Source organism: Gigantopelta aegis, chromosome 7 (genome assembly GCF_016097555.1).
Source record: "Gigantopelta aegis isolate Gae_Host chromosome 7, Gae_host_genome, whole genome shotgun sequence".
NCBI classification, from domain to species: domain Eukaryota; kingdom Metazoa; phylum Mollusca; class Gastropoda; order Neomphalida; family Peltospiridae; genus Gigantopelta; species Gigantopelta aegis.
This window is the reverse complement of record NC_054705.1, coordinates 46,730,615-46,753,875: the sequence shown is the minus strand read 5'-3', so window position 1 is coordinate 46,753,875 and position 23,261 is coordinate 46,730,615. Positions and strand designations below refer to the sequence as shown.

At 35.9% G+C, this 23,261-nt stretch overlaps 1 protein-coding gene across 2 annotated transcripts in view; it reads right to left on the bottom strand.

Annotated features, from left to right (window-relative positions):
• Positions 1-23,261, bottom strand: part of LOC121376922 (glutamate--cysteine ligase catalytic subunit-like) — a 92,361-nt gene that overhangs the window by 23,638 nt on the left and 45,462 nt on the right. For both annotated transcript variants that reach the window (XM_041504726.1, XM_041504727.1), the window contains 5 exons: positions 18,983-19,099; positions 9,840-9,978; positions 8,318-8,430; positions 3,010-3,207; positions 1,815-1,896 (listed from right to left, as the gene is read on the bottom strand). In XM_041504726.1, the coding sequence (XP_041360660.1) occupies positions 1,815-1,896; positions 3,010-3,207; positions 8,318-8,430; positions 9,840-9,978; positions 18,983-19,099 (649 nt within the window). The remainder of the gene's footprint in view (positions 1-1,814; positions 1,897-3,009; positions 3,208-8,317; positions 8,431-9,839; positions 9,979-18,982; positions 19,100-23,261) is intronic.

The following is a 23,261-nucleotide window of genomic DNA, read 5'->3' as shown; positions in this document are numbered from 1 at the left end:
ATATTTTCTTGAAAACAATAAAAAATTCTTGTATTACTGTGACACATACTTCATGCAATACATGCTAGAGAATGTTTCTCCATGAATATGCCCTAGTTTAATTGGCAGTAATGTTCACAGATACTGGGACATATAAAACCTTAGGGTTGTAATTAGCAGCTATAACTGGATGTCAACATTTCGTCATTCTGACACAGTTTTCAGAGAAAAACCAGCTACATTTTTTCCATAAATAGCAAGGGATTTTTTGTGTGCCCTTTTTTATAGACAAGTCAGCACATACCACAGCCTTTGATACAAACACTGATAGACTTGGTGTGGCTATGTGAGCGTGTATGTGTGCGTGTGCGTGTGCATGTGTGTGGTATGACAGTCTGGCAGTGTACCTTAAATACATGTATAATTAATGCTTTTAGTCCATGAAATTTTTCCTGTTAATACGCTATTCTGATAAAATTGTTTAAAAAAAACAACAACTTAAAAATGTATTTTCCATTTCAGCTTTCTAGCAGACCTCCCTGACCTCATGCTACTATTACAATGTTCTCCTTTACTCTCAGTACACAGACACAATTAACACTAACACTTCACTTGTTACTGAATGAATGAATGAATGAATGAATGAATAATAGTTAAAGTAACACTAACACTTCACTTGTTGCATGTTTTGTTACTGAATGAATGAATGAATGAATGATAGTTAAAGTAACACTAAAACTTCACTTGTTGCATGTTTTGTTACTGAATGAATGAATGAATGAATGAATGAATGATAGTTAAAGTAACACTAAAACTTCACTTGTTGCATGTTTTGTTACTGAATGAATGAATGAATGAATGAATGATAGTTAAAGTAACACTAAAACTTCACTTGTTGCATGTTTTGTTACTGAATGAATGAATGAATGAATGAATGATAGTTAAAGTAACACTAAAACTTCACTTGTTGCATGTTTTGTTACTGAATGAATGAATGAATGAATGAATGATAGTTAAAGTAACACTAAAACTTCACTTGTTGCATGTTTTGTTACTGAATGAATGAATGAATGAATGAATGAATGATAGTTAAAGTAACACTAAAACTTCACTTGTTGCATGTTTTGTTACTGAATGAATGAATGAATGAATGATAGTTAAAGTAACACTAAAACTTCACTTGTTGCATGTTTTGTTACTGAATGAATGAATGAATGAATGAATGTTTTGTTTAAAGACACCACTAGAGCACAATGATTTATTAATTATTGGCTATTGGATGTCAAACATTTGGTAATTTTGACATACATGTACAGTCTTAGAGAGGAAACCTGCTACATTTATCCATTAGTACATGTAGCAAGGGATCTTTTATATACACCATCCCACAGACAAGTTAGCACATACCACAGCCTTTGATACACCAGTCGTGGTGCACTGGCTGGAACAAGAAATAGTCCAATGGTCCCACCGATGGGGATCGATCCCAGACAGACCATACATTAGGCGAACACTTTACCACTCGGCTATGTCCCGTCCAAATGAATGAATGAAAGAAAGAAAAAAAGAAAGAATGAAAGAATGAATGAATGAATGAATGAATGAAAGAAAGAATGAAAGAATGAATGAAAGAATGAATGAATGAAAGAACGAAAGAATGAATGAAAGAAAGAATGAATGAATGAATGATTGAATGACACCTCAGCACAAAGAATACCTTGGCTATGGGTGTCAAACCAAGGTAAACACATTATTTGTACATTAAATAAGTGAATCAGTACAAAAACTGAGAAGTTAAATGAAAGCCGAGTGTAAAGAGGTATGTGGTTTGTTACCGGTGAGGACATCTTTCTTGAAGTAGAACTTTCCTTTACGGACAGCATCCCGTTCGTGAGCAGTCTTCATGTTTTCATCTACCTGTAGCAAAACACAACACATAAAACACATTTTGATTTGTATTGAAGACAATAAACAGTACTGTAATATTACATATGCCTCATGTTAGACCCACTGGAAGCAATCTGGTCAGTCCTGAAATCCATGTGCAAAGCCCATTATATTAGAATCTCATTTTAAAAATTATATTATCTCAATTTTTACCAAGTAATGGTGGCTAGAAACATACTGTTTGCCAATCTGTCGACTGAATGTTCTAAAATAAACAAAAAACAAAACAAAAAAACTGAAAAATCCAACAAACACTATTATTCTATCAAGGTGTTGCAAGTGGGTGTACAATCAATACTAATATATCCTATTAGAAATTATACTATAATATCAATTTCAAAATTATATTAATCTTAATATTTTAATTAGATTATCTTAATTTCTTAATTTTAAAATTATATTTTGTCAATTTCTTTTATTATACCTATATTATCTCCATTTTAAAATTATATTATATGAATTTTTAAATCATATTAATCTCAATTTTAAAATTATATTATTTCTATTTTAAAATATTATTATATTATCTCAATTTTAAATTTATATTATCTCAATATTAAAGTTACATTACCTCAATTTTTTAATTAGATTACCTCAAGTTTAAAATATAATATCTCAATTTTAAATTATGCTATCTTAATTTTTAATTATCTTTATATATTAGTTTTAAAATTGTATTTTTATCTCAATATTTAAAATATATTATCACAATATTGACCAAAATAGTTGGATCTCTAGCAGAGATGTTAGACCTTCTGAGAGTGTTACCTTGGAGATGGGTATAACAAAGTTGAGTTAGAAGGTCAGTATGGCACTGTCTGAGAGTGTTACCTTGGAGATGGGTATAACAAAGTTGAGTTTGAAGGTAAGTATGGCACTGTCTGAGAGTGTTACCTTGGAGATGGGTATAACAAAGTTGAGTTTGAAGGTAAGTATGGCACTGTCTGAGAGTGTTACCTTGGAGATGGGTATAACGAAGTTGAGTTTGAAGGTCAGTATGGCACTGTCTGAGTGTGTTAACTTGGAGATGGGTATAACGAAGTTGAGTTTGAAGGTCAGTATGGCACTGTCTGAGAGTGTTACCTTGGAGATGGGTATAACAAAGTTCAGTTTGAAGGTCAGTATGGCGCGTGTGAGGAGGACGATGAAGACGACGTAGGCTGCGTTTTCGAAGTCGGTCAGCTGACAGTCCATCGGCCGGAACTCGACCCGCCAGCCAATGTCTGAGTTCGGGGGCGGCGGCTTGAACCGCATCGTCTGCCAGTTCGTGGACTGGATGTTCTGACAAATAAAACACAGACAAGTAAAACCAGGCATTAAATTTCTGCATCATCTGCCAGTTCGTGGACTGGATGTTCTGACAAATAAAACACAGACAAGTAAAACCAGGCATTAAATTTCTGCATCGTCTGCCAGTTCGTAGACTGGATGTTCTGACAAATACAACAGACAAATAAAACCAGGCATTAAATTTCTGCATCATCTGCCAGTTCGTAGACTGGATGTTCTGACAAATACAATAGACAAGTAAAACCAGGCATTAAATTTCTACATCGTCTGCCAGTTAGTAGACTGGATGTTCAGACAAGTACAATAGACAAGTAAAACAGGCATTAAATTTCTACATCGTCTGCCAGTTCGTAGACTGGATGTTCTGACAAGTACAATAGACAAGTAAATCCAGGCATTAAATTTCTACATCGTCTGCCAGTTAGTAGACTGGATGTTCAGACAAATACAACAGACAAGTAAAACCAGGCATTAAATTTCTGCATCGTCTGCCAGTTCGTAGACTGGATGTTCAGACAAATACAACAGACAAGTAAAACCAGGCATTAAATTTCTACATCGTCTGCCAGTTAGTAGACTGGATGTTCAGACAAATACAACAGACAAGTAAAACCAGGCATTAAATTTCTACATCATCTGCCAGTTAGTGGACTGGATGTTCTGATAAATACAACAGACAAGTAAAACCAGGCATTAAATTTCTACATCATCTGCCAGTTTTACCTGTCTGTTGTATTTGTCAGAACATCCAGTCTACTAAATGGCAGACTGGCAGACGATTAAATTTCTACATCGTCTGCAAGTTAGTAGACTGGATGTTCTGACAAATACAATAGACAAGTAAAACCAGGCATTAAATTTCTACATCGTCTGCCAGTTCGTAGACTGGATGTTCTGACAAATACAATAGACAAGTAAAACCAGGCATTACATTTCTACATCGTCTGCCAGTTCGTAGACTGGATGTTGTGACAAATACAATAGACAAGTAAAACAGGCATTAAATTTCTACATCGTCTGCCAGTTCGTAGACTGGATATTCTGACAAGTACAATAGACAAGTAAAACCAGGCATTAAATTTCTACATCGTCTGCCAGTTAGTGGACTGGATGTTCAGACAAATACAATAGACAAGTAAAACCAGGCATTAAATTTCTACATCGTCTGCCAGTTAGTAGACTGGATGTTCAGACAAATACAACAGACAAGTAAAACCAGGCATTAGATTTCTGCATTGTCTGCAAGTTAGTGGACTGGATGTTCTGACAAGTACAATAGACAAGTAAAACCAGGCATTAGATTTCTGCATTGTCTGCCAGTTAGTACACTGGATGTTCAGACAAATACAACAGACAAGTAAAACCAGGCATTAGATTTCTGCATTCTCTGCAAGTTAGTGGACTGGATGTTCTGACAACTACAATAGACAAGTAAAACCAGGCATTAGATTTCTGCATTGTCTGCCAGTTAGTAGACTGGATGTTCTGACAAATACAATACACAAGTAAAACCAGGCATTAAATTTCTGCATCGTCTGCCAGTTCGTAGACTGGATGTTCTGACAAATACAACAGACAAGTAAAACCAGGCATTAGATTTCTGCATTGTCTGCAAGTTAGTGGACTGGATGTTCTGACAAGTACAATAGACAAGTAAAACCAGGCATTAGATTTCTGCCAGTTAGTAGACTGGATGTTCAGACAAATACAACAGACAAGTAAAACCAGGCATTAGATTTCTGCATTGTCTGCAAGTTAGTGGACTGGATGTTCTGACAAGTACAATAGACAAGTAAAACCAGGCATTAGATTTCTGCATTGTCTGCAAGTTAATGGACTGGATGTTCCGACAAGTAAAACCCGGCATTAGATTTCTGCATTGTCTGCCAGTTAGTAGACTGGATGTTCTGACAAATACAACAGACAAATAAAACCAGGCATTAAATTTCTGCATCGTCTGCCAGTTCGTAGACTGGATGTTCTGACAAATACAATAGACAAGTAAAACCAGGCATTAAATTTCTACATCGTCTGCCAGTTCGTAGACTGGATGTTCAGACAAGTACAATAGACAAGTAAAACAGACATTAAATTTCTACATCGTCTGCCAGTTCGTAGACTGGATGTTCTGACAAGTACAATAGACAAGTAAATCCAGGCATTAAATTTCTACATCGTCTGCCAGTTCGTAGACTGGATGTTCTGACAAGTACAATAGACAAGTAAATCCAGGCATTAAATTTCTACATCGTCTGCCAGTTAGTAGACTGGATGTTCAGACAAATACAACAGACAAGTAAAACCAGGCATTAAATTTCTGCATCGTCTGCCAGTTCGTAGACTGGATGTTCTGACAAATACAACAGACAAATAAAACCAGGCATTAAATTTCTGCATCGTCTGCCAGTTCGTAGACTGGATGTTCTGACAAATACAACAGACAAGTAAAACCAGGCATTAAATTTCTGCATCGTCTGCTAGTTCGTAGACTGGATGTTGTGACAAATACAATAGACAAGTAAAACCAGGCATTAAATTTCTGCATCGTCTGCCAGTTAGTAGACTGGATGTTCAGACAAATACAACAGACAAGTAAAACCAGGCATTAAATTTCTACATCGTCTGCCAGTTAGTGGACTGGATGTTCTGACAAATACAATACACAAGTAAAACCAGGCATTAGATTTCTGCCAGTTAGTAGACTGGATTTTCTGACAAATACAACAGACAAGTAAAACCAGGCATTAGATTTCTGCATTGTCTGCAAGTTAGTGGACTGGATGTTCTGACAAGTACAATAGACAAGTAAAACCAGCCATTAGATTTCTGCATTGTCTGCAAGTTAGTGGACTGGATGTTCTGACAAGTACAATAGACAAGTAAAACCCGGCATTAGATTTCTGCATTGTCTGCCAGTTAGTAGACTGGATGTTCTGACAAATACAACAGACAAGTAAACCAGGCATTAAATTTCTACATCGTCTGCCAGTTAGTGGACTGGATGTTGTGACAAATACAATAGACAAGTAAAACCAGGCATTAAATTTCTACATCGTCTGCCAGTTAGTAGACTGGATGTTCTGACAAATACAACAGACAAGTAAAACCAGGCATTAAATTTCTACATCGTCTTCCAGTTAGTAGACTGGATGTTCAGACAAATACAACAGACAAGTAAAACCAGGCATTAGATTTCTGCATTGTCTGCAAGTTAGTGGACTGGATGTTCTGACAAGTACAATAGACAAGTAAAACCAGGCATTAGATTTCTGCATTGTCTGCAAGTTAGTGGACTGGATGTTCTGACAAGTACAATAGACAAGTAAAACCAGGCATTAGATTTCTGCATTGTCTGCCAGTTAGTAGACAGGATGTTCTGACAAATACAACAGACAAGTAAAACCAGGCATTAGATTTCTGCATTGTCTGCCAGTTAGTCGACTGGATGTTCTGACAAATACAACAGACAAGTAAAACCAGGCATTAAATTTCTACATCGTCTGCCAGTTAGTAGACTGGATGTTCAGACAAATACAACAGACAAGTAAAACCAGGCATTACATTTCTACATCGTCTGCCAGTTCGTAGACTGGATGTTGTGACAAATACAATAGAGAAGTAAAACAGGCATTAAATTTCTACATCGTCTGCCAGTTCGTAGACTGGATGTTCTGACAAGTACAATAGACAAGTAAAACCAGGCATTAAATTTCTACATCGTCTGCCAGTTAGTGGACTGGATGTTCAGACAAATACAATAGACAATTAAAACCAGGCATTAAATTTCTACATCGTCTGCCAGTTTGTAGACTGGATGTTCTGACAAATACAACAGACAAGTAAAACCAGGCATTAAATTTCTGCATTGTCTGCAAGTTAGTGGACTGGATGTTCTGACAAGTACAACAGACAAGTAAAACCAGGCATTAAATTTTTGAATTTTGTTTCCGGATTCCACTGGGATCATAAAATGATGTAATATATATTTTGTTTTATTCCAGCTCCTCGGTAGGTTGAGTGCTCTTGCCTAAGGTGCTTGTGTCGCGGGATCGAACCACCTCAGTGCATCCATTCAACTGAGTGGGTTTTTTCTTGCTCCAATCAGTGCACCACAACTGGTCAAAGGCTGTGGTATGTGCTTTCCTGTCTGTCGGAAAGTGCATATAAAAGATTCCTTGCTGCATTAGGAAAAATCCTGTGATGACTACAAGTCATCATTAACAAATGTTTGACATCCAATAGCCGATGATTAATTAATCAATGTGCTCTAGTGGTGTCATTAAACAAAAAAAATTCAGGGTCATGGTCATGTTCACAGCATGAAAATGGTTTGTGTACAAGAATTTCACATAATTAAATATCTCACCTACTATAAAATGATTTAGTGAATAAATAAATGCTGTGTTATATAGCATTCACTATTAAGTCAGTTCTGAAGAAAAACATAGTAAACAAAAGTCACTGTTTAAAACCTCAAGGTAAAAAACAGTGAATGTTTCGTCCACCGTCAGGCGAGGGCTTTCCCACTGGGCTACGTCCCACACAATCATTAACTCATTACTACCTCAATGTGTCCATTTTTTCTCAAGTTGCACCACTCCCCTAGAACTGGCCCCTGATTACTACCTCAATGTGTCCCTAGAACTGGCCCCTGATTAACTACCTCAATGTGTCCATTGTTTCTCAAGTTGCACCCCTCCCCTAGAACTGGCCCCTGATTACTACCTCAATGTGTCCATTGTTTCTCAAGTTGCACCCCTCCCCTAGAACTGGCCCCTGATTACTACCTCAATGTGTCCATTGTTTCTCAAGTTGCACCCCCTCCCCTAAAACTGGCCCCTGATTAACTACCTCAATGTGTCCATTGTTTCTCAAGTTGCACTCCTCCCCTAGAATTGGCCCCTGATTAACTACCTCAATGTGTCCATTGTTTCTCAAGTTGCACCCCTTCCCTAGAACTGGTCCCTGATTAACTACCTCAATGTGTCCCTTTTTTCTTAAGTTGCACCCGTCCCCTAGAACTGGCCCCTGATTACTACCTCAATGTGTCAATTATTTCTCAAGTTGCACCCCTTCCCTAGAACTGGACCCTGATTACTACCTCGAAATGATTGGTGTCTTCTTCGTCATCCTGGTCGACGTTTTCACTGAACAGCGTGATCGGGTCGCGTATAAACAGATGAGCCATGTGCTTAGACAAGGCATCCTCCACACCTACAACATTTACATAATTTATTCACCTCAACATGTACAACATTAACATAATTTATTCACCTCCACACCTACAACATTTACATAATTTATTCACCTCTACACCCCTACATTTACATAATTTATGTACCTCCACACAGACATTAACATAATTTTTTAACCTCAACACTTACAGCATTAACATAATTTATTCACCTGCACACCCACATTAACATAATTTATTCACTTCCACACCTACAATATTAATATAATATTATTAATCTCCACACATACAAATTAACATAATTTATTATTCTCAACAACATTAACATTATTTATGTGCCAAGACAAGGCACATCCACTCCTACATGTACATTAACATAATTCAGACAAAACATCCTCCACACATAAAACAATAACATAATCTATTACTCATATGGTTAAAAATATCTTGGTACATATCGAAGTGATACGTCCCACTAGAAGCCAAGTGGGATGTAACACTTTGATGTCACACTATGACATCATCGACTGGCACACTACAATCAAACGAGTTGAGTGATATAAATTAAGATCGATTATGGGTAACAAATAGGATATTAAACTCGTTACTATTTCGAATCATGTTTATATAAAATCCCTTGTGAAATAATTTTCACTGTCACTCGCTAAAGCTCGTGAAAACTGAAAATTATTTCACTCGGGACATAAATATGATACAAAACGGAAGCTCGTTTAATATCTTATAATTTATGTGCTAAGATAAGGCATCTTCCACACCTATTTTAACATGAACAAAAGATATCAAAATATCAATTTAGGATTTTTTTTGTAATTCATTTAAAATTATTCAGTTCAAATCCAATTAGTTGTTGTCTATTGGAATGTCTTGTGAACATTTCGGCCTATTTTGACAGTCTATTTAACACAGTAATTTGATCATGAAAAGATATACAGTATTACATTGTATTAAATAAAACATTCAAATTTCTTTTGTAGTTCAGTACTGTTAAAACACAAACTAGAGATAAACATTAATGAGAAATGTTGATTATCATCCATTAAAGGCTTTTGTAGGAAATATTGCAGGTACTATAATTTGCTATAAATCCTGCGATATTCTCCTCGGGAGATATCGCTTCTTTTGTTACGTCACTGTTTATGTTTCAGTGCTATTCAGCATCATTAGTGACGTCACGCAACTGTCGTTTTACTAGTTAACGAGTCTATCGCTGCCAAATAAAGTGACATTCGACCCACATTACTGACATTGTCATAATAATCCACAATAATGGATGATAAAAAGAATACCCCCCTCGTGTCTTGTGATATCATAATTTATCAGCACTCAATAAATTATATCACAAGACACTCGGGAAGTATCCTCTATTTATTTTCATGGTTTTGATTGACAGGTTTGTTTCCATAGTTACCAGCATCAACCATCTCTTGGTAAAGATCCTTGTCATACACAAGTTCAATGTCGTTGTAGATCTGACTTTCTGGCGACAAGTAACTGTCGATGGAGTCGTAGCGAGACTTGTGGATTCGGTAATTACCCGGCTCAAGTGGCTGGAAGAATAGCAATTATTAAGCATTCTGTGGATTAGGTAATTACACGGCTCAAGTGGCTGGAAGAATAACAAATATTAAGCATTCTGTGGATTCGGTAATTACCCGGCTCAAGTGGCTGGAAGAATAACAAATATTAAGCATTCTGTGGATTCGGTAAATACCCGGCTCAAGTGGCTGGAAGAATAACAAATATTAAGCATTCTGTGGATTCGGTAATTACCCGGCTCAAGTGGCTGGAAGAATAACAAATATTAAGCATTCTGTGGATTCGGTAATTACCCGGCTCAAGTGGCTGGAAGAATAGCAAATATTAAGCATTCTGTGGATTCGGTAATTACCCGGCTCAAGTGGCTGGAAGAATAACAAATATTAAGCATTCTGTGGATTCGGTAATTACACGGCTCAAGTGGCTGGAAGAATAGCAAATATTAAGCATTCTGTGGATTCGGTAATTACACGGCTCAAGTGGCTGGAAGAATAGCAAATATTAAGCATTCTGTGGATTCGGTAATTACACGGCTCAAGTGGCTGGAAGAATAACAAATATTAAGCATTCTGTGGATTCGGTAATTACCCGGCTCAAGTGGCTGGAAGAATAACAAATATTAAGCATTCTGTGGATTAGGTAATTACACGGCTCAAGTGGCTGGAAGAATAACAAATATTAAGCATTCTGTGGATTCGGTAATTACCCGGCTCAAGTGGCTGGAAGAATAACAAATATTAAGCATTCTGTGGATTAGGTAATTACCCGGCTCAAGTGGCTGGAAGAATAGCAAATATTAAGCATTCTGTGGATTCGGTAATTACCCGGCTCAAGTGGCTGGAAGAATAACAAATATTAAGCATTCTGTGGATTCGGTAAATACCCGGCTCAAGTGGCTGGAAGAATAACAAATATTAAGCATTCTGTGGATTAGGTAAATACCCGGCTCTAGTGGCTGGAAGAATAACAAATATTAAGCATTCTGTGGATTCGGTAATTACCCGGCTCAAGTGGCTGCAAGAATAGCAAATATTAAGCATTCTGATAGTATTACTATTAGTACTGTTAAAGCAATACCACCCAAACAGAAATGCATGCTTGCGGCAAGGTTGTTGCAAGGTTGTTGCAAGGTAGTTACAAGGTAGTACAAGCAATTTAAGCTATTTGCAAGCTAACATTTAGCTCGTGCAAGCTAGTCAGTAATTCTGCAAGCTTCCCGCAAGCATGTTTTCATTATTGCAAGCTTGCTGCATGCTTGCGCAAGCTTGCTGCATGCATATCTTCAACTTGCTAGCTTCCCGCAAGCATATTTTACTTTTGCAAGCTTGCTGCAAGCTTCCCCAAATATGTTAGTTTGTGTAGTTGAAACTGAACAGAAAAGAACCTAAGTCCAGATCATTTTTATGGTTATTTTTTGAAAATTCATAACTTCTCACAGGATTGATCAAATTCAATGGGAACAGTGGGAAAACAACCAAACATACATGTAACAGATTTAGATAATATTTACAATTATTTAAAAAAAAAAAAAAAATATATATATATAGAGAGAGAGAGATAGATAGAGAGATAGATAGAGATATATAGATAGAGATATATAGATAGAGATAGATATATATAGATAGAGATATATAGATATATAGATATATATTATTTACCAGTGTTTTTCGGTATTGTCAATATCATATATTAGGAATAAAAATTGCATTATGCGAGCCTCTGGCAGTAAGATTCACTATAATACTCTAAGTGTGTAAATGCCAATAAGCATTTATATTTACAAGCCAAGACAAACTGCGAAAATAAAATGCATGATCGAACTCTACCTACCAAACAATCATCATTAATAGATTATTGGTAATCTGATATTAGGACCACCCAAACTGCTGAGGGTCTAGACTGGCATGCAATGTTTTTTGAGAGTTTGGGTATACATGACATTGTATATACCTTTCTTATAAGCCATAATGAAAGCACCGGCAAATAATAAGCGAGCATTATATATATATATAATTAGTACAAACTGTGTTAATAATATATATAACTATAACATGCACATGCATCAAGAAAAATAAAGCCTTCAATATGATTAGACAGCATATATAGTTTATTTGTAAGATCATTCATTGACATTGAAAACATGTTTCTAGTTTTGTCAGATAAGCATCTGTACAATAAAATACATAAAATTCTAAAATCTAATCACCCCAAAAAAGAAGACATAATACTGTGTTAAAAAAATAGTTTAGGGTAAGTCTCCAGATTCTGTGGGCATGTCTGCAGATAAATAGAATAATGTAACTATATTTCTATATTAAACTGTTTCTACTGTAAAATTTTGTGTAGCATCACTCTGTGTAAGTAAAATATTGTAAAAATAAATAAATTAATGGTTGACTAGTGTATTTTATGTGGATGCTGTCAAAATACAAATGTGACACTCGGGTAACTCACACTATGTATTTTCATATGGCAGCCATTATTTTGAATAAGCTATATCACTAAACATGCTAGTGTCTTGATGTCTGTTGTGTGATTTTGTTTTTCAAATCCGATTATGTCCAAAATATTATGACAATTTTCGCCAAAAAAGGGGCCATGTCGCCGACTATAGATTAGAGCCTGCATACTTTTTGGTCAACTGTAATGTAAACATAACTGAATCATGTGACTCATACATTTCAGGCGTATCTGTTAAAATAAATTTGTATTGGAGAATTGCACATTATTTGTAGCAGAACTAAAATTATGGTTTAGTATTACAAACTTGAGAAAAAAAAATCATCCCCTCTATAGTCTGTATTGATTCACCAGTCGTTTTGAATGTTAGACTAATTAAACTACATTATATTGCATAATTATAATTTTTACAATAGGTTCTGTTTAAACATTAACAAAATGAATGTAAATGTGATAGCCCTTATGACTAGACAGGTTCAATGCCTGAAGTACTGTAAATCAAGAAATGTGAATGACCATAAAACGTTTAGCAAATTTAGCGAGACCATATAAGATGCTGATATTTAAAGACATGTAATAGATAGACTGTTTCAAAAAACTTTTGTGCGATTGTTTTTTTCCAGTGTTTAACTGAACAGACAATGGTTACATAAATGCTATTGATTTTAGAAACAGTTACCTAACATACACATTACTGCAATTTTCTATTAAATTTAAGTTGTCCGCATAACATCAAAATTGATCAAAAGAATTGGTTCAACTGGTCCCACAACTTAATACAAAAAATATAAAAAACCTATTTGATATGACAACCAAACTAAAGTTTTATATCGATAACATTTTATGTTACAGTATCGCTCCGACTTGTAACTGAATCCCATGACCTTGGGATTAATTGCCCTTAGTCACTCTCTTGCACATTGGGTCTTGGAATCACAAACACCCTCTCCAAATCATTCATGAAATCAATGAAAATACACAAGTCTAATAAATCTGTTAAAGGAACTGCATCATATTCATTTGTTAAAACACCAGAAGAAATGTATTCCATATTTGCCTTTACTAAAGTAGCTTCATTATGTTGTAAAATATTCTGTTTGTCAATTTGTATTTTGCGAACAACTGCTACATACATATTTTGACATTCACAAGTCCTCTCACACAAACAAATTGGGTAGCATTTCGCAAAGAACATAATCTGTCCAAAACATCCTATGTTGTCACAGCCATTGTACTTCACAGTAAAAGAATTGCGTTTTGTCACTTTGTAATAACTAGAATGGTAAACACATCCAGAAATCATCACTCTGTAAAACACAAAAATATCTAAAAGAGGCACACCACAGTATTCAACAATAACATTTCTAAAAATGTTAAGAATATTTTCTTTGCATAATCTGCCAATTATATGGATGTGACTAGATATTGTTTCAGTAATTTTTCTGTTATTGTGATTAGTTTTAACTAGTTTTTGAAAAAATTGCCCTGCAGAGCTTTCAGGGTCACTTTCCATAGATTCACCTAGTTTTGGAAGCCTCTTTAATGAAGTAACAGCATTAGATATCTGTACAATAGCACTTTGTGTTCCATGAAACAGTTTCAACAGTTTACCATTCATACTTTCAAATGAAAAGCATGAATAGATCCATAGTGGTCCAAGCTGTTTAACACCATCTGTAAGATGCAACAACTGGTGAAGATTAGCAGACATATGATTTTCTCCATAAAGAGCACTGAACATACAACAAAACTTAATCAACAATTCATCGCAATGTTGTAGATCAGATTGTGATATTGACTGTAGATTTAGAATGTAAACTGCTTCAACTAGTAATAAATAGTGATCAAAGTAATCTGGTTCAAGGATGCCATGTAGTACAGGTGCTGAGTAATAAAATAGCCATGATCTACATTCAGATGCTTTCCAATATTTTGAGTGTTCATGAATGTTTCTTGGATGCCTTGAAATGAAGTATGGTGGTTTAATGGAAGTTAGTCTTTTGTCTGCAACATGTACAAATTTTGATGAGGAAAATGGTTTGTTGGAAAACTGTGGATCAAACCATAATGTTAACAACCTGCGAACTAGTCCCAGTAATACAGTATGCATGTAATCAATTGCTGTACCACGTACTGAATCAAAGGTAATATCAGTTAACCAGGATGGCCCTTTAATGCCATATATAATTGTTTTTGTCTTCAAAGCTTGTTCTCCATGACCAATGAACTGGTCATGACTTCTTAGTGGACCATCCACATTACCTTCATGGAAAGGAAATATCCGTGTATGTCCATTACCAGTTTGAACAACCTCACCTGGTTGCATGCATCTAGGACATCCATATTTTCCATTAAACTGAGTCATATTTAACATCATACACTTAGCTGGCAAGTCACAAGTTCCACATAATAAAACTGCTTTGTTGACAAATGTTTTATCACAATGGCTACAATCAACCTCTACACCTTTATTTTTCCAGGCTGCAAGTGTTTCATGAAATGGTTTCAAAAAGGTTGCCATAGATGGCTTTGATCTTCCATACCATAAGCCTGCAAATATCCAATTTTCAGGTTTAACTCTTTCTTTGTAAGGGAGTTCATTCATTGAAAGATACAAAGGCCATAGACTTATTTTTGAGGACTTAAAAAGTGGAACTCCATCAGTATACCACATCAGAGAGATATTATTTTTACTATGAAAATGTGTCCTAGAAAATTCCTTATAGAGTTGCCCATCAAAAATATCTTCTATATTTTCTTCCTGTGTTTTATTTCTGTGAAACCGGTGTAAAATTTGATCATGGAATGTTTTTCGTTTAAAAAGTTCCTTGATTTGGTCTTCTACTGGTATTTCAACAAAAAAAGAGGTACTGTCATCAACAGTTAGGTTACAAACTGGACAAGCTTCATCACTGTGAGATAAAAGATATTCACATTTTTTACAGTACTTGTGGAACGTGAGACATGTTTTTAGTTCACAAAAGTATTTACGAAACTTGTACAAAGAAGAATGAACTGAAAGTGCTTTCAAACAGTGTAATGATACAAGTTTTAGTAGATCTGCGAGGCATTCACCAGTCAAGCAATGTTTAAAAACAAATGACAAGATTAATAAAGCACTCTGTCCAACAGTGATAGAAGCACCATCATATATTAGGCTGTCATCCATCTCGGAGTCATCCTGTCTCTTATACATTTCTTCATCAGTTGTAGGTTCATTTAGGTTTTGGTCTTCGCAGTCATACCAAAGTAAATGTTCACTATCAGCTCCATCATACCAATTAATGCCGCCGTCATCAGTGTTTTCCACTTGTTCATTTGGACACCACCTATTAGAAGACAATATGTATTCCACTTTAACATAAATATATATATATATATATATATAATATAAGCATGTGTGTGTGTATGTGTATGTGTGTGTGTGTATATGTATATATATATATATATATATATATATATATATATATATATATATATATGTGTGTGTGTGTGTGTATATATATGTATGTACAAATAACAAATAAATGTAAAAAAAATATCAGGTGTTTTCATATCATTGTCAATAACTTGTGTTCTTTCATTTCATCAGTACTATTATTATAATTTACAATCCAACAGAAATTATATCTAACATTTGTATCTATAGACTTGTCTCAAAGTAAAATGGCTGTATATGTTTATGATGACCATGGTATGAAATGTTGATCAGATGACATGCTCTACACCTACAAAATAGGGATTTGGTTCTGCATGTGTTTTAATAATTTATCTGACATGTGAATATGATTTTAAAGTTAGGTTTTTTTTTAACGACACCACTAGAGCACATTGATTTATTAATCATCGGCTATTGGATATGAAATGTTTTAGTCACCAAATGAAAAACATTGTTGCATATGCAACAAAGTTAGTCGCAATGTAGAGAGCTGCATATAGACTAGATATAGCCACCCACAGGGGTCGACCCTAGACTGACTGTGCATCAAGCGTGCACTTTAATTACCACTGGGCTACATCCCGCCCCTGTGATTATGAGGACATATAAATAATTTAATTTCAAATCTTACCAATCAACCTCAGTAGCTGGCTGACAAGTTGCATCATCCATAAAACTGTCTTCCTGGTCTTCTGCAGCTACATGCATGATGCTATCAATAAAAATAACAGTATATTGTATATACATGTATGTACACATATACATGTAATGGAATATTACACATATATTTACATGACGAATTCATTTTCAAAACGTGATGTACAGGGGCTCATGTACAGGTATGCCAAGTTCCAATGTTTCGATTGATTATAGTGATTTTGCAACAAAATGACTTCAATGAATATATATATTAATAATAATATATACTATTTTTGGAAATGGAACTTTTCACATGTATAATATATATTCTGGGTCATTTTGCCCTAAAACTATTTCAAACCCTGCGTTGTTTCGCCATTATAGTCTTATTAACGCAGTGTTGTTTCACCATAAATCTCATTTGTATAGAGTTGTTTCGCCCCCCCCCCCCCCCCCCCCTAAATATATTTATTATAGTTTTGAAGTATTTTTTTCTTCTGTTTATTTATTATTAATTACCAAAGATTAGGTAATTTTCTGCCTTTGGAAATCAATGCCTTATCAGCTGTTTATGCTTTCTGTCAGCTGAACGAAATCAACATACCGTACTCAGCGTTTGAACCTCAGCTAAGTATATATAGTACAGTATAATAAGAAACCATAGCACATCAATAGTATGCAGTGTGACTGTTCGTTAATTAATTATTAATGTGAATATATTGCCTGTATATTATATTGGAAATACACAACAGTATAATATGATTTTTATCTGTAAATATGTACACACAATATATAATGTTTGAAATAAAAAAATCAATGGATATAGGATAAATCAGCGAATAAATGTACTTTAATAACAAAATAAAAAGTCTCAGGGCTAGCTCTGGGTTAGCAGAAAATTTCGCCAAATTATCCTACTAAACTTCAAAAATGGCAGAAACTCAGTTATTTTCTAACAAAATATAATTTATTTCATGAAATTATTTCGCAAAATTAAAATGAAATTTGCCAATTGTATTTCAAATTTGCAATTGGCGAATTTGGTGAGTGCCAGAGCTAGCTCTGGGTGTTACATGACTACTAATTTTGTCCAAGGCAGTTTCATCAGAATCATCCTACTGTAACTATGGAGTCTATTCAAGTGCTGCTTTGATGGTAAACCTTTAAAAGTAGACAAAAGACAAAAAGCTCATTAAAATTTTAAATACATTACATGTACATACCTATTTGAGAAAACTGCAGGGCCAATACTTGTTGATGAACCATGGGTAGTATTTGATTCGATTCCCACTGCAAGTGTGCAAGATTGATCAGTGTTGTCAGACCGTTGAATGTTCTGAACTGTATTTGTCTTCGCTCTTTTCAATCTCCATTTGCTTGTTTTCGGTACAGAAATCCATGGGTCTTCCTGGTTAACATATGCATTATATCTCTTCTTGGTTGTAAATTGTTTTGTTGGTTCATTACAATCAGGACCAGGATTTTTTTCTACGTCACCACTTATTATTAAGAGAGCCATAATCACCATTAAAATTCGTATGGTTCGAAGCACCGGAATGCGAATCGTTTTCATTCTTGACACCAGAATACGCGATCTCGGTTGAAAAGATCCTACTTTCATCCTCCACTGTTGTATTCCAATGCCCATATTATTAATTAACAGCCTTGTGGTCTCTGTTCTATACAGCTAGTTATTTTGTTAAGTGAGCCAATTTGAGCGTACTAGCACTTTTTTTTTCTGTGGCACCAAACCGGAAATGCACAAATGAAAAGTTCCCACTGCATCCCAGATAAAACGAAGCAGTTGATTGGATGTTTTTATTTTCTTTTTCAAAACGACATCACAATTGGCTGACAACGCTTTGGCAATATTTGCGCGCATGCCCAACAAATTTGTGAATCTCCTAAGTTCAAGGACCAAAGGGTAAATCGCTATGAAAGTCAAACTTTACCTGTAACAGTACATGATAAAGCTATACACAAACTTTACCTGTAACAGTACATGATAAAGCTATACACAAACTTTACCTGTAACAGTACATGATAAAGCTATACACAAACTTTACCTGTAACAGTACATGATAAAGCTATACACAAACTTTCAGCTCAATATCCTGAGGCATTGTGGGAAGAAAATCTGGAAAATTACACATTGGACAGATATACAGACAGACAGACAGAAGGACAGAGACGAAACCAATAGCCACCTGCAGTTGGACCATCAGGGAACTAATAAATAAAAACATGCATTAAAAATAAATGGAAGAAATATTTCACAGATAACACCTCAGCACATTGTTTAATCAGAAAATGTCACAGGCATTAAACAAACAGAAATTACATGTATGATCTAACATTGAAGAACAAGTCTCACTGTCATAAATGATACATCAAATGCTCTGGTATGCAATATCCTCACCATTTCATCAGATGTATTATGCAATATATTTTCCAATTTTGACTGCAAAATGACTCACCTCCAGTCCTCTCTCCTGTGGTGTCCTATCGTCCACAGACTGTGCGATAACCGTCCACCGAGAGTCGATATCGGCAAGATAACCCCGATAGACTGGCGACGCTGCACTCAAAGCCAGCTGAAACAACAACATCGTCAATATCAACAGCGCTGTCAACATCAACATAATCAACATCATTGTCAACATCGTCAACATCAAGATAATCAACAGCATTGTCAAGATCAACAACATCATCAACATCAACATCAACATTGTCAACAACAACATAAATGTCATCAACGTTGTCAACATCAATGTTGCTTTACTTACAGAACAAGCATTTTGAGAGGAATTTTTAACCTCACCCCCTCAGAGTTGTCTGAAATTGGTGGTTTTGACTGAAAAAGCTTAATTTTCAAAGATGAGCTCAATCGGACCAGCGGTTTGGGTGCTACAGCCCGCCCATTTTGGCAAAAATCACCAAAATTGGGCGAGGGTCCCTATATTTGAACGTCAATAAGTGAGTAACCACTGGTCCAATCTTGATGGTGGGAATGGCATCTCTTGAATGGGAATTGCCCAAGGATTCCAAATCTGCCATTAATTTTTAGATAGATGTAAGTTAAAGTGTGATGATCTTTTGACCTTCATTTTGACCTTGAATTTGACCTTGTTGCCCTCGTGACCTTGAAATGAGAATTGGTCCCATTTTGGGTTATTTTTGCCAAAATGGGTGGGCCGTAGCACCCAAACAGCTAGTCCAATTGAGCTCATACATGTATTTGAATAGAATAGAAAAAGTACACCCTCAGTGGTGAAAATTTCGACCAGTTTTATCAGCCGTTATGTCACATATCCCTATCACATAGCTGTGGTTCAACCAGTTTTATCAGCCGTTATGTGACATAACCCTATCACATAGCTGTATTTCAACCAGTTTTATCATCCGTTATGTCACATATCCCTATCACATAGCTGTGTTTCAACCAGTTTTATCAGCCGTTATGTCACATATCCCTATCACATAGCTGTGGTTGAACCAGTTTTATCATCCGTTATGTCACATATCCCTATCACATAGCTGTGGTTCAACCAGTTTTATCAGCCGTTATGTCACATATCCCTATCACATAGCTGTGGTTCAACCAGTTTTATCAGCCGTTATGTGACATAACCCTATCACATAGCTGTATTTCAACCAGTTTTATCAGGCGTTATGTCACATATCCCTATGACTGTGTTTCAACCAGTTTTATCAGCCATTATGTGACATAACCCTATCACATAGCTGTGTTTCAACCAGTTTTATCAGCCATTATGTCACATAGCTGTATTTCAACCAGTTTTATCAGCCATTATGTGACATAACCCTATCACATAGCTGTGTTTCAACCAGTTTTATCTGCCATTATGTCACATAGCTGTATTTCAACCAGTTTTATCAGCCATTATGTGACATAACCCTATCACATAGCTGTGTTTCAACCAGTTTTATCTGCCATTATGTCACATAGCTGTATTTCAACCAGTTTTATCAGCCATTATGTGACATAACCCTATCACATAGCTGTGTTTCAACCAGTTTTATCAGCCATTATGTCACATAGCTGTATTTCAACCAGTTTTATCAGCCATTATGTGACATAACCCTATCACATAGCTGTGTTTCAACCAGTTTTTATCTGCCATTATGTCACATAGCTGTATTTCAACCAGTTTTATCAGCCATTATGTGACATAACCCTATCACATAGCTGTGTTTCAACCAGTTTTATCAGCCATTATGTCACATAGCTGTATTTCAACCAGTTTTATCAGCCATTATGTGATATATCCCCATCACATAGCTGTGTTTCAACCAGTTTTATCAGCCATTATGTCACATAGCTGTATTTCAACCAGTTTTATCAGCCATTATGTGACATAACCCTATCACATAGCTGTGTTTCAACCAGTTTTATCTGCCATTATGTCACATAGCTGTATTTCAACCAGTTTTATCAGCCATTATGTGACATAACCCTATCACATAGCTGTGTTTCAACCAGTTTTATCAGCCATTATGTCACATAGCTGTATTTCAACCAGTTTTATCAGCCATTATGTGACATATCCCCATCACATAGCTGCCACCATATGTACCTGTATTACATTACGTAATTCATATATTTAGCAATGTAGGCAGCTGAGACAACTGATATTCTGATCTCCTTTTTACTGCCTAATCACTTTCTTTAAATATACTGATGGAAAATAATAAGGGAAGGCATGGAATTGGTGACCACATTTAATTTGCTATTAACAGTATTAATTAACTGAATATCAGCAGTATTGAATTAACTGCAAGAAACAAGAGTGAACTTCTGAAACTATATACTAATGTACTGGACACTGGAGTATATAACCAGGATTTTGAACTGGAGGGGAGGGGTAACACACACTATGTATGTATGTATGTTTCATTTTATAAATTTTATTAGTTTAAAAAAAAAAGGTTTGATTGAGGAGACATGACCTCTGTGACCTCCCCCCCCCCCCCCCCCCACCAAACCCCACCCCTGCTATACCATGGGTACTGGGGTTTTGGTTGCAGTTGTTGTTGCTGTGCGATCCCTTATTTCTTTCCATCAGTGTACCATGCTGGTTATAGAGGCTACATGTAGGTTAAACTGGCACAAAACATCAGAGAAATCAATTATCTAAAACGTTAAACACTTCAGACACTCTAGCTCTCGAAGTATTGATCAACAACTCTATAAAACAGTGACAGCTCAAATTCATCACAGACATGGAAAAAATGTTAAATCTGTGAGCATAGGCCCTCCCACTTCCTGAGAGCACCACCCAGAAAACAAGTTTGTAAATATCAGCCCACATCGGTGAAATGCCAGCTGGTTCTAAGATCGTGAGACAAATACGTAATGTTTCATAATGCATCTCAAAATACCCCTTCTCCTTACAGAATTACTACACACCTCTTAAAATGCAAATGTACATGTAGAAATACATTGAATATCAGATGCATCTCAAGATACCCCTTCTCCTTACAGAATTACTACACACCTCTTCAAATGCAAATGTACATGTAGAAATACATTGAATATCAGATGCATCTCAAGATACCCCTTCTCCTTACAGAATTACTACACACCTCTTGAAATGCAAATGTACATGTAGAAATACATTGAATATCAGATGCATCTCAAGATACCCCTTCTCCTTACAGAATTACTACACACCTCTTGAAATGCAAATGTACATGTAGAAATACATTGAATATCAGATGCATCTCAAGATACCCCTTCTCCTTACAGAATTACTACACACCTCTTGAAATGCAAATGTACATGTAGAAATACATTGAATATCAGATGCCAGATACATTGTTTTAAAGGCTGTTCAACAATTACATAGCATAAAATTTGACCTTTTTAATATACTCCCTTCCGTCACATGGCATCTTGTAATATTTAAAGCTTCACATATTAGTATGTAATGCTTGACAGCATACTCTCTCTCACACACACACACTCACATACTCACACACACTCACATACATACTCACACACACACACACACACACACACATGTACACTCCCACACACACAGAAAAGATGCTGCATTCACACCACTAGAGCACATTGATTAATCAATCATCGGCTATTGGATATCAAACATATGGTCATTCTGACACCACTAGAGCACATTGATTAATCAATCATCGGCTATTGATTATCAAACATATGGTCATTCTGACTCGTAGTCATTAGAGGAAACCTGCTAAATCTTTCCTAATGCAGCAAGGGATCTTTTATATGCACTTTACCAGACAGGATAACACATACCATGGCCTTTGATATACCAGTCGTGGTGCACTGGCTGGAACGAGAAATAGCCCAGTGGGCTCACCAACTGGGGTCGATCCCACACCGACTGGAGTCGATCCCACACCGACCGTGCATCAAGCGAGCACTTTACCACTGGGCTACGTCCCACCCATACACTTCAGACGAGTGTTCTACCAACTGGGCTACATGCAGATCTCATCCTCCGAGGCAAGCGAGCTCCTTAACACAACTTGTGAACATTAATAACTGCGAACTCCTTCCAATCGACCAGCAAGCCAACACGGCTAGGTGTAAATCCACCAGATTGATTGCAGGTGTTAATGCAGCCCAACTTGTTATTTGAATGATCCCCGCGTCAACACGCCAACTCTTGGTGACAAACATCGACGGGACCTCGTAAAGGCAAAAATAAACACACTTCTTGCCCTTTTCCTGTTTATCTTTTAAACACC